The sequence below is a fragment of the Carassius auratus genome, chromosome 34 (genome assembly GCF_003368295.1).
Source record: "Carassius auratus strain Wakin chromosome 34, ASM336829v1, whole genome shotgun sequence".
Classification (NCBI taxonomy): domain Eukaryota; kingdom Metazoa; phylum Chordata; class Actinopteri; order Cypriniformes; family Cyprinidae; genus Carassius; species Carassius auratus.
Window position 1 is genome coordinate 6961266 of NC_039276.1, and position 12755 is coordinate 6974020.

General features: G+C 36.1%; 1 protein-coding gene across 1 annotated transcript in view; it reads left to right on the plus strand.

Moving 5' to 3' along the window:
• LOC113053030 (receptor tyrosine-protein kinase erbB-4-like) overlaps nt 1-12755 on the plus strand; it is a 300154-nt gene that overhangs the window by 195573 nt on the left and 91826 nt on the right. The window contains exons 4-5 of the mRNA XM_026217631.1: nt 7762-7893; nt 10071-10136. Of these exons, the coding sequence (XP_026073416.1) occupies nt 7762-7893; nt 10071-10136 (198 nt within the window). The remainder of the gene's footprint in view (nt 1-7761; nt 7894-10070; nt 10137-12755) is intronic.

Consider the following 12755-nt stretch of genomic DNA (forward strand, 5'->3'; position numbering starts at 1 on the left):
CAAAATGTAAGCAACATGCTTTAAATACCACTACCACCCTGAGGAAGTCAGGGGGCCAGGAGGATTGTTGGTAAACCTGCTGTCTGACGCTGTTATACGTGTGTGTGTGTGTGTGTGTGTATACTGCACCTATATATATTGAGCTGACCAGCTTTGAACCCTGATATTAATAACCCTCACATTGTAACCCAGAATATAAGACCATCAAAATAAGACACAGTTCAAATGCTTCCACAGTAACTGTTCATAAATGGATGTCATAGTTTATTGTTAGCATCTGTTATTGCTTTTAAAACACTAATTTAGCACTGTTACTACACAGTTTTCCCCTCAGCTTTCAATATACTTTCAATTCTTTCTTTATTGCTAATATATCACACCATCACTGTGACAGTTCCCCTTATAACATTTGCCAATAAAAAATGTCCTCCTGCAGATAAAACTGGTATCCTATTTTTCCCACCATAATTTTTTACTTTTTTATTTGTATCAACCTTGGTTGGATTTGAGAGGGATTTATTATAAATTCAGCGCTTGCCTGTTATTTATTACATTTGTCATTGGTTTTTCAAGAGTTGTTATCGAGTTGGTATTTGTCCCTACACAGCCTGAGCAAAAATAAATAAATAAAATGATGCATTGAGCACTACAAGAGGGTCCTTGGATCAGATGAATTCCAAGGACCGAAACAGACACATGTGACCAGTAGAACACATGTTCTGCTGTTAGCGCCCATCACATATGGGCCATCAATAGGCTCCCATGATGCTTTGCCTGCCATGGCCACTCATGCTTGAATGTCAACAGTGTCTCGTTAAAAGTGCATTTGCTCGCAGCTAGCACTGCACACTGAACTACTCCTGCACAGGTCTGCACCTTCCCCCTTTCTCTCCACGGAACGCCTGCGGCATCAACTCCTCATAAATGCTTTTATGAAGTTAAATTAAAGCCGTTGTTCTTTTCAGGTCAATAGCTAAATACATAAAAGTGCAATTAAATTCAAATGGAGTCTGTCTGTGTTTTATTCCTAGTTTGCCACCCTGTTTCTCTAGATTTATGTGAGCAGCTCTTTTTGCCCTGACCTTGGCCGGGGTCTTCGTGGGTAGCTCTTCATAGAAGCTTCTTCTTATTGTGGCTAAATAACAAGTACTGTAAGTGAGCAATGGTTGAAAGAATTCATAAATACTCATTAAAGAATCATGAAATGCACACGTATTACAGTTTCCACAAAAAAAAAAAAAAAAAAAAAATATATATATATATATATATATATATATATATATATATATATATATATATATATATATATATATATATATATATAAATAAAAAATAAAAAAAATAAACAGTTTTTGGCATTGATAATAAAACAATGTTTATTGAGAACCCAATCAACATATTAGAATGATTTCAGAAGGATCATAAGACACTGAATACTAGAGAAATACAGTTTACAATATATTTAATATTTATTATTTTTTGTATTGTAATGATCATTTTACAATATTATTTCTCTCACTGTATTTTTGATTAAATAAGCAATATTACAGTCAATATAAAGTCATATATAGTCTGTATTTTTGTGAATTTTTATTAATTTTAATATATGAATTAAAATGTGATGTTTAACAAAATTGTGAAAATGGACTTAACTGTGAAAAACTGATCTTCAGAAGTAATATTATAATAAGTTTGCCTGTGTGTGTGTGTGTGTGTGTATTCGGCTTTAGCTCACACAGATTGTTGACTATAGGGTCCAATTCACACTTTTAACTAGTTGCTTATTAGCACGTCTATTATTAACATATTGGCTGTTTATTAGTACTTATGAAGTACATATAAGGCATGACATCCATAATCCTACCCAATACCCTAAACTTAACAACTACCTTATAAATTATTAATAAGCAGCAACTAAGGAGTTAATTGAGGCAAAAGTCATAGTTAATGGTTAGTTAATAGTGAGAATTGGACCCTAAAATAAAGTGTGACCAAAATCCCTTTTTCAATCTGTGTTTTTCAAGTAGTAAGAACATTTCAGGTAGCTTTCCTGAGAAATCACACCTGTCTCTGAAAGTCCTAGACTCTGTGTCGGTCAGTTGTGATAAGAGCCTACGAGACACATGGAAGGAATTACTTGTGTTTTTTCACAAATTGGACGCAGAGGGACTCACAATCTTCAAATTTCCATTGAAAGATATGTTAGAATCCATAAAAAGTCTTGCCAGTGTTCTCCCTTGGGTCTTATTTAGCATTTAGCCTGTGGTTTCAGAGCACTCACTGTCACAAAAAAATAAAAAAACAACACGACAGATATCACCCTCAGTGGTGCAAAAAAACAATGTTCAGTTAAACCACTTTTAAAACATGAAGTGTTTATTGTTCTCACAAAGTCCTGATGTGTTGGGATCAGGGCAATTTTTGTTCTCCTCATCAGAAAGAAAAATCACTCTTTTTCCCCTTTCGTTGTTTGCTCAACTTTACTCATTGCTTTTTTTTTTTCACCCAGACATGCATCTTCTTGGTAATGCGGCTGGAGAAGTTAGGTTGTGTGGTGCAGAGCCTCACTTTGATGAATGGTGCAGAAGATCACCTATTTGTACAGTGGCAGCAGGGGAAGTTGGCACAGTCTGGCATATCATTCCTCATAAGCCCTGCCAGGCTCAGTCCCTCTGTGCCACACACAGAGCCAGACTGCTGGCAAAGACTGGCATAAGGCCAGGGTGATGTTGGCACTCTGTGGTGAATAGGCGGACTTATCTATGCCTGATTGACTTGATCATTTTAGTACTAGTACTAGATCTGTTTGGACTAGTGTTGATCTTCAAGTTGAGCTAATAAAAAAGGTCCTGCATACCATATGATGTCCTGTTCTGGTCAATTTAGTTAAACAAATCTGATTGATTAATGCAGACAAAACTCATTATCTATTACATTTCAACCTAGACATCATATCACTATCATAAGCCATGTTTCTATCCAAAGTTTCGAATTTAACTTGTGCGTAAAATCTGAACATTGTATAAAACATGTGCATATAAACCCTAACCCTAATGTTTCTATCATATGTGTTTAAGAGAAGAAAACTGGGACAAATTATTAATAATAAAAATGAGTTGCAACCATTTCAAAAATGTTTTTCCTACATAATAAATGAGGAACAGACAAAATACAGTTACAAACACTGTCATGCTATCTTGCATTTGGAGGCAGCTGCCTAAATTTTGGGAATGTTATCGTTTGACAGATTACTGTGAGGTTATTATACAACATAATTTTGATGACAGACTTTTGCTCAGGAAATATTAAAACTACATTTGGTCTGCAATGCATTGGGATGCAGTCAGTTGTTATTCAATCACATAATCTTTTGAGGCAAGTCACATGAGTTTGTTGTAGCAAATTGAGGAATTTAATCTGTAAATGTGTTTCCGTTATAGTTTATGCACATTTTATCCTCAACTGAGTGCATACATTTATATGTGCATTTTAAGATTTTATGTACATCTTGGCATATACATTCAGCAATTTCTATACAATATCCCAATATTTGCATAAAGATCTGAGGATAAAAACATAGCTTTAGGCATGTTCTTGGCCCAAAGGGTGTTCCAAAAGATAAGATACTATGTAATGTTAGAAAATATTTAAGAATTCTAAATTCTATCAAAACATCACATTTATCCTCACCAGAGATGGCATTCCCATACTGTATTGCTCATACAGTAACTCTAAGTGACAAAATCCGTTCTCATTGGCAGACTAATCGAATGACAATTATATATTTACATTTCATTAAATGCTACATACTAATAGAAAATAGTATGTTATAAATAAAAATGGATTTAAATGTTTATGTATTTGTTATGCTTATTAGTCTCATGCCATTAGCAAATGTTACTGAAGTCAGTTATTTAATCGAGTCTCATGTTTGCTTTAAATTAGAAGCCGTGTTTGTATAATGCAGTTGTGTTCAGTCACTTATGATGTTCCATTTCAGTTAGGATGCTGCCTTAGAAGGATGCTGTCTGTGTAGGTAGTAGACAGTAAAGCAGCTCACTGTTTTGGAACAGAGCCAATACTATTTTAACATACTCAAAGTTCAGCCACGTTTTAAGTGTGCAGGTACATAGAAATGGCGGTGTGTGTGTGTGTGTGTGTGTGTGTGTACAGCATTTCCCAATAACTGACATGGATGTTTTCACTTCATTTGAGACAAAATTCAATCTTTAGCTTTTAGAGCTCCAACAACAATCAAACAGTCATTCAAATGAAACCAGCTGTCATGACTGCCGAGAGAAATGCTTTACTGAACCCAGTGACAGTGTTGGCATCTAGACTACCAATGTGTGTATGTGTGTGTGCTCTGCTACCCCTCCAGCTGTGTGTCCTCCTTTGATACAGGTATCTTGCCTGCCAATATGTTCCAGCTGAGAAACTGAGATTAGGGTGATAATGTGGCCTCTTTTTTTCTTCAGATTTGTCACAAATGTTCTTTTAAATTTAATTTTATGTTGTAGGGATAAATAAATAAATATGAAATATTAAAAAAAAAAGTGACATGACATTCAGCCAAGTATGGTGACCCATACTCAGAATTTGTGCTCTGCATTTAACCCATCCAAAGTGCACACACACACAGCAGTGAACACACACACACTGTAAACACACACCCAAACAGTGAGCAGCCATTTATGCTGCAGCGCCCGGGGAGCAGTTGGGGGTCCGATGCCTTGCTCAAGGGCACCTAAGTCATATAAGTCATGGTATTGAAGATGGAGAGAGAACTGTACATGCACTCCCCCCACCCACAATTCCTGCCGGCCGAGACTCAAACTCACAACCTTTCGACTCTCTAACCATTAGGCCACGACTTCCCACTAAATCCCAAATATAAATTAAAATACGAAATATGATCATTAAATCTAAATAGCAAATGTTAAATCTAAATTTGTAAATGTTTAACTGCTAAACACTTGGTTTATGACTGATTTTCTTATATGGAACACAAAAGATGTTTTGAATAATGGTTTTGTCCAAACAATGAAAGTTATTGGGGTCCAAAATAACACTAAAACAGAGAGAATTCTTTCATTAATATCTTCTTTTTTTTCTGTTCCACACACACACACACACACACACACACACTAAAGTTATTATGGTTTGAAACAATATAAGGTTGAGTAAATAATGACGGATTAATTTTTGAGTGAACTGTCCCTTTAAGTTTCGTTAAGCGAAGAAAACAAAAATAATGACTTTATTCAATAATTCCTTTGTCAACGATCTCATTTGTGTCACTTATTTTTGTTTTCTTCGCTTACAAAAACTGTTCCAGTTGCTTCATATTTTGGGGTAACCCTTTAAGGATCTTTGACTGAGGAAGTTAACTAATTAGATGGATTTGTGTAACTAGCTTTAACCACAAGATCTGGTGTACCTTTTTACATGACTATTGCATGTAAACCAGGGCTTTCCAAACTCAGTCTTGGTGGGCCGGTGTCCTGCAGAGTTTGGCTTCAACTTGCCTCAACACACCTGTCTGGAATTTTCTAGTATGCCTAGCGAAACCTTGATTAGCTGTTCAGGTGTGTTTAATTTGGGTTGGAGCTAAAATCTACACTCTTAAAAATAAAGGGGCTTCAAAAGTTTCTTCAAGCAATGCCATAGAATAACCATTTTTAGATCCACAAAAAGGTTCTTCTATGGCATTGTGTAGCACCTTTATTTTTAAGTATAGCAGCAGGATTGGACACCACTGATGTAAACAAATAATAGTATCTGCTTCAGTGTTTAGTCTTCTCTTGTATGATCAGTGTTTTGATTAAAAAAAAAAAAACAGGTGCTGACTGAGCCTCTGTAGTCTTCTGTTGTGGACTCTCTCTTCTCTCTGAAGTTTTTAAGATGCATACGCTCAAGTTCAGTGAAGCTCGACAGCATCCTAACTGTAAAAGAACATCCTAAGTGAAGCTAGAGAGAAATCATCTAAAGAGAGAGAAAGATAGTGATCCTAAATCTGCTTTAACCGGTTGGGCTGTCTGAGGACCCCTGCTGAGTTCTGCCATTGCATTTATTTGTTTTTCTGACTCTTACCTCTAGGAGAGCACAAGACATTTGGCTTCAGCCCTCCCAGCATGTCAGATGCAGAGAACGCTCAAATTAATTTATCCAGTGAGCGACAGGTTTCTCAATTCCCCTTAGAGAGAAGGGAAATACACAATAACACAATCTCCAATCATCCATGGAATACAGTTTAATCAAGGTTTTGTTAGGCTATTATCAATTTCAGATGGCCTGTGGTTATGAATATGTCTCATCTGTTTTTCCACCACACGGCTAATCTCCTGTAGCTGTGAAAGAGAAATCCAGTGCAGTAAATAATGCAAATCTGTTATAAGCTCTCTGGTGTTTTTGTCCAAGTGAGTGAGGATTACTCCAGACACATTAAGATCATAATGTTCATTGTCGTCTGGTGTGCCCAAACAGAGATGTGTTACCCGTGAACACATGGAGAGGGGAACAACAGATTGATTTCTCTCCAAATCCGATGATCCGTGTGAGACAGTATGATGCATATTAGGGCAAAGGATTGAGAGACGTCTCCCTTCAGATAAAATATGAAATTACAAACCTGTTAGCACCGCTGTCCAGAATGTCATCGCTTCAAATCCAGGATGGACCTGACTCTGACATTGTCTGGGAATGTAATCATTTCCTTCCCTATGTTTGCGTCTGCTGAGAGTAGGAGAGGAAGAAAGTGGGGAGAAATACAATGAAGAGAAAATCAAAACAAAACAGATTATGGTTATTAATAATAGCAGTAAGAGTCTAATTAGTCTAGATTTTTTTGTTGAAGGGATAGCTTATTCTAAAAAGAAAATTCTGTCATTATTTATTCACCCTCATTTCATTTCAACCCTGTATGATTTACTGTACAGTGGTTTCTTTTTTGGGTAATAAAAGGAGAAATTCTGGAGTTATTCTTAGAATGAATGGGTGCTGGTGCTTTCAAAGTCCATACAATATGGAAACGCACCACAAAAATATAATATTTCCATTATTATACATCATACAATAGGCTTGTGTTATAGACAAACAATTAACTCACTGTTCACTGAAAGTCAGGTGTCTATTAATTGTGACTGGATTGATTCATTCAGGATCGTAAACTTATCATTGAGACTTTGTGAAACATATCACAAATTTAATGAAAAAAATCTAATTTGAAAGATTCAGTCACATTGTTGCATCTATAAAACATATGCACATCATGTATGGAGAACATTTATAACTTTTATCATAATTTATTGATAGTTTAGGTCATTTTAAGTTTTAAATCTTCAGTGGCTATTCATTTTAATTGTAAAAAAAAACAAAAAAAAACGACTAGTACGTTATTCAAAACTTGACCTTTTGCGTTTTTCACAAGTCATTCAGGTTTGGAACAACGTGAGGGTGAGTAAATTAATTTTTGCTTTTTTAGTGAACTGTACCATTAAAGTCTGACTGTGGATTCTAGGCTGACTAACCCAAGAAGTAGGCCAGTACTGACACCAGAGGGTCAAAAAGAGTCATTGTGTGAATAAATCAAATGATTTTATACATTATCTTTGCTCTCTGGTGAGCCACGCCTTGCTCTTTCCATGTATTATAAGACAGAGATGAGGTCACCTTCACTGCACGATACGCTCAGAGGTGTCCGCTGACATAAGTCATTAAGTAGTCAGTGGTGTTTTATTGTTGCTGTCTGTGTTTTACCAGAAATTCTGAATGGAGGGGTGTACGTGGACCAGAACAAGTTCCTGTGTCATGCTGATACCATCCACTGGCAGGATATAGTGAAGAACGCTCGCCCTGATCACCTGGTGGTGCCGTCCAATAGCAGCAGCTCATGTGAGTAATCACCAGTCAGAGCATGAGGTGCTAAAATGGATTGTTAATACACAACTGTTCAAGTTTGGGGTCAGAAAGACTTTTTGTGTGTTTTTGAAAGATGTATCTTATGCTCACCATGGCTGCATTTATTTAAGTTAAAATGCAGTAAAACTATATTATAAAATGTTTTTTTTTTTTTTTTTTTTTGTAGTCTAAAATGACTTTTCTATTTAAACATATTTTTATTTTATCAGTGTCACATGATACTTCAGAAATCATTATAATATATTTTTATATTATTATTATTATTATTATTATTCAATTTTTTTATAATATGTATTAGTTTTTGCTGCTTAATATTTTTGTGGAACTGATACATGTTCTTCAGGATTATTTGATTACTAGAAAGTTCAAAAGAGCAGCTTTTATTTGGAATAAAATCATTTATAAAATTGTAATATTTTACAACATGTCTTTATAATGTCTTTACTGTCACTTTTGATAAATTTGCCCTTGCAGAATATTGTTATTAATTTCTTAATAAATAAATAAATAAAACAATCTTACTGACCCCAAACATTTGAAGAGTACTTTCTTTTCATCAAAGAATCCTAAAGAAAATGTTACACAGTGACACAATGTCCAGAAACCATGGAATAATTATTTTTACCATTTTATTAGACATTTATTATTACTTCATCCTCAGATTAAAATTCAGTAACTATTTACTCACACTCAATGAATGAACTCAATGAAACCAGGGAGTTGGCAATCTCCAAAAAGGATTCAAAAACACAATAACACTCTTCATGTGACTATGTTTTACTTTATTTAAGGGTGAGTTTTAATTACTCTTTAAAGAAAAGCTATTTTTTTACAGCTCTTAATGATACTTTTGATAATGTCTCCAGGCTCACAATATATCCAGTCAATCAATCCTCTTGATCGGTTTTGGCTCCCCACTCTCCAAATTAAGGGTGTTGAATTTATAATCCACTATAATCTCTTAGTGTTTCGGGGCAGGGATTGTCCTCATTGATTTTATTTAGTTATTTAGTGAGGTTATTTACAATGTCTGTTCAGAAAAAAACAACAACAGGGAATAAGCAATGCAGCTTTCACCAATTAAAATGCAGTTCTGCCCTTCCAGCCAGTGTTTATCAATGAATTCTTTCCGATGTTTGTAACCTTCAGATTAGGCTAGAAGCAGCCACATGGGCAGCAAAGAAAAGCATAGAATGGTCTTGACAATCAATGTAAACATTAGCATGAGCATCTCTGTCATTATTTATTCACACTGAATCCATTTTCAAACCTGAAAGACATTTTAATGACCAGGAGCTTCAAAGTTTTGTATGGCTTCAGAAGTCAGATTATAATTGAATAGACTACTGTTATGGTGTTGTTTAGAGAGCTGCAGTGTGAAACATTATAATTCCATTGTATGATGGTGAGTGAATGAAGACTATTAGAAGACTGAGCTATTAGAAAGCCGATGGAGCAGCCTTTTTACACCATATCTCACAAAAAATGAATGACAGAGAAATCAAGTACTTAGGCAGAAAAAGAGGAAATGAGGCCGAGAGTGTAAAAACCGTGATGTTTAAAAATGCCTGGCCCATGTAGTTGAAGAGCGTAAGCCACTAGTGTAATTACTCTTAACTGAAGTGGAACAGGGACAGAGGACAACACTCCATCAGTCAGCCATGCTCACACTGCAATTACCCAACAGTCAATTAAGCTTGGGTGGCAGAACAGCCACAGCAGATGAGTGTAACAAAGCCATGCGGGACGTCTCCTCTGGGGCGGGGAGGATTCGGGCAGAGCTCTGGAGAGCCAGGCAGAACATTGTTCTGTCAGTCAACAACGACTCTTTCCCACTTCATCAGAACAGGGTCAGTGCAGATGAAAAGAGATCCAGCCTAAAGCGGAATGGTCCAGATTTCGGTTACTGTGATGAAATGTTATGACAGTATTATGAACTATATGATGCTGACCAATATGGATAGTGTGATGAGAATGCATACTTAAAAATGACGTTTTATGGTCAATATGAAATCAGAACTGACTTTTTTAAGAGACTTATGTTCCTGGTTTTAGTAAATGTTATTTCAAATAAATAATGTTAGGTTGTCATCTTTTATTATAATGCAGAAATTTGCTATGACTAAATGTTTCATCATTTCTGGTTGCAGGTCAGAGGTGTCATAGAGGATGTAATGGACGCTGCTGGGGGCCAAAGGAGGACCAGTGTCAGAGCTGTGAGTGTCAGAAATTGTAAAAAATGTCAAACCATCCTCATTGAAATTAATTAATTTAGATTGTGGCCTTTAGTTCAGTCATTCCTTGATGGTTCTGAATCTGCAACCTCTCAGTAAGCAGCCCAGATCTTTGACGAATACACTGCACCTCATGTTTAATATGATGCCACCATCCTTTTTATGATCAGAGCTTTTCGTGATCAGAGTGAATTTACCATTTGAAAATGAAACGATAAATAAAGTTATAATCCTGGAGTTATGGCCTAGCAATGCTTTGAGCTGTGGTGTTTATGTGGGGAATAAAATGTTAGTTTTAGTTAGTTAGTTTGGACCGCAAATCACACTCATGGTACTTTGATGCCATATGCTGATCAGTTTGCACATTGCCGATGCATCTCGATTGAGCCTAATTTAGTTTCTTCTGCTGTCCGATTCATACATGTACAGTTGAATACCAGTCCTCTCACTCTCCCTTGTGTTGCTTCTCCTCTCTGTTTATTGCCATACAAAAAGCAGAGAGGATCTGTATGGTATTTTGAGCTGAAACTTCACAGGCACAATCACGAGAGCCATAAGATTAATATTACATCTTGTTAAAAGGGGCTTAGGTGCCCTTTAACAAAATTTAACACTCCATGTTGAGGATCTAGAAGAAGGGGTGTGTGTGTGGCAAAAATCACGGTAACAAACAGCCTATTGTGGGTTATAACTTTTTTTTATTTCAAATTACTTTTCATAGCATACATTATCAACCAGGATGGAGAAAAAAACATCTCACAGAAGTAACTTTTACTCATGAATATAATATCTAGACACTGCAGATACAGCCACCAGAGTGAGGTGAAGAGTCGTTCCACTGTGAGAGTTCCTCAGCTATCTTCACAGGCTCAGTACGACACCTCCAGCAGGCCGTGGCATGCAGCTGCCCTCCCAGTGCAGGATAATTGAAGAGAGAGACGGGCAGCCTGACTCTCCATCTCCTCTCACGTGTAGCGGCAGAAACCAGCTGCACTTAAAACTGTTGAGATTAATTACATCAGGTCCCTCAAAACTCTCACACACAGTCATATCCTCAGTCTCTCTCTTCCAGGCTTCCACTCAACAAGCTTGATCACAACTCACCATAACTCTGATTTCCCCCGGCGTGCTCTTATAATGCAGTCAAATGCTAAGTCAGACTGCTCAAAAACATGTCATTACCCCTGCCTCGAAAAGCTCACTAATGCACACGTAAGAATCTCTTTTTAAGGACAAAACACTCAGCTTCTACCGGATTTAATTCTGTTGAAAAAAAGAAACCGTTTTTAAAATTTTCATGTTGGAAAAAGAAATCTCGCATGGCAGTTATTTTGCATTACAGTCTCCTGTGTCATTAACATGAGCTGGAAGAGAAGGAAAGCTAATAGGCAGGCCCACACAGATTCTGTGCAAAATCATTTCTGTAGAAACTGTCCCACAGAATCTGAACACCTTTCATTTAGAAGGTTATGAACATTTTCTGCTCCTTGCATATTCATACGCAACTGATGTGGAGCTAAATTCATTCTGAAATCGCCATGTGATTTCTAGTCACTGTTACTGTATATTGAATTTAGTGGTGAATTTGACAATATTTAAAATAAATCATTTTTGCATCTGATGGTGTTGATCCTTATAAAGTAATTGACAAGGATAATTCAATTAAAAACAGCTTTTTTTTTTTTTTTTTTTTTGCTGTTATTTTAGTGTAAGATTTTATTTTTCAGGTTTTCATTTTCATTTTTCACTCTCCCCTAAAAAGTGCAGAGAGTCTGTTGAATCTGTCTGGACATTCTAACAGTATTTCTATGAGACCATGTATCTATTCACGACAGTATCATCGCACAGATGAGTAGAGCAGAGCAATTTCACTTTACAGAACGGCAGCAAAACTATCTTGTACCTGAAGTTTGTACTGCCCTGGTGATATCACCATTTATTAATGAAATTGACAATCATTTTTATAGACTTCTCCGTACAGTAAAATGGTTTGGTGGGTCAAGTAGGAGAATATGAGCCTTTTCCCTTCTCAAATACCCCCTAATGATTTCATCATTTCACCCTGTCCCTCCATCTGGGTACCAACACACTCTTATTCTTCTTGTTCAGTTTTGTTTTCATTGTTTTCAACAGAAAATCTGTTATTTACTTGAACAGGCGCTTCTGTCTCTATGACTGTGTTCTAAATCTAACAAGCATACTAGCTAACATGGAACCACGTGAGCAGTGGCATGCATAGACCTCTTGATGGGCAGGGGCGAAATGGTGTTACGAGGTCACAGTCGGAGATGGGGTGGGGGGGGATATTAATTGGAGGACAAAGATTTATAAAGACAAAGCTTATTACTTTAAGGTAACAAAATATGAAAAAGCATGGCAGATATTTTGGCAAAAGCGGGAGAAGTCTTTGTAATTATTTTCTCCTTTTTATTAAAAAAAAAAATTTGAACAAAGATATACATTACAAATACACATAATATACAAATCAAAATAAACCGTGCTTTATTTTCATGTACAATAGTATATAGCAGGAGCATTCAAATTTTTTTATGAACAAATAAAAATAAAACACTATATACATTGATTCCCTTTTAAAGTAAC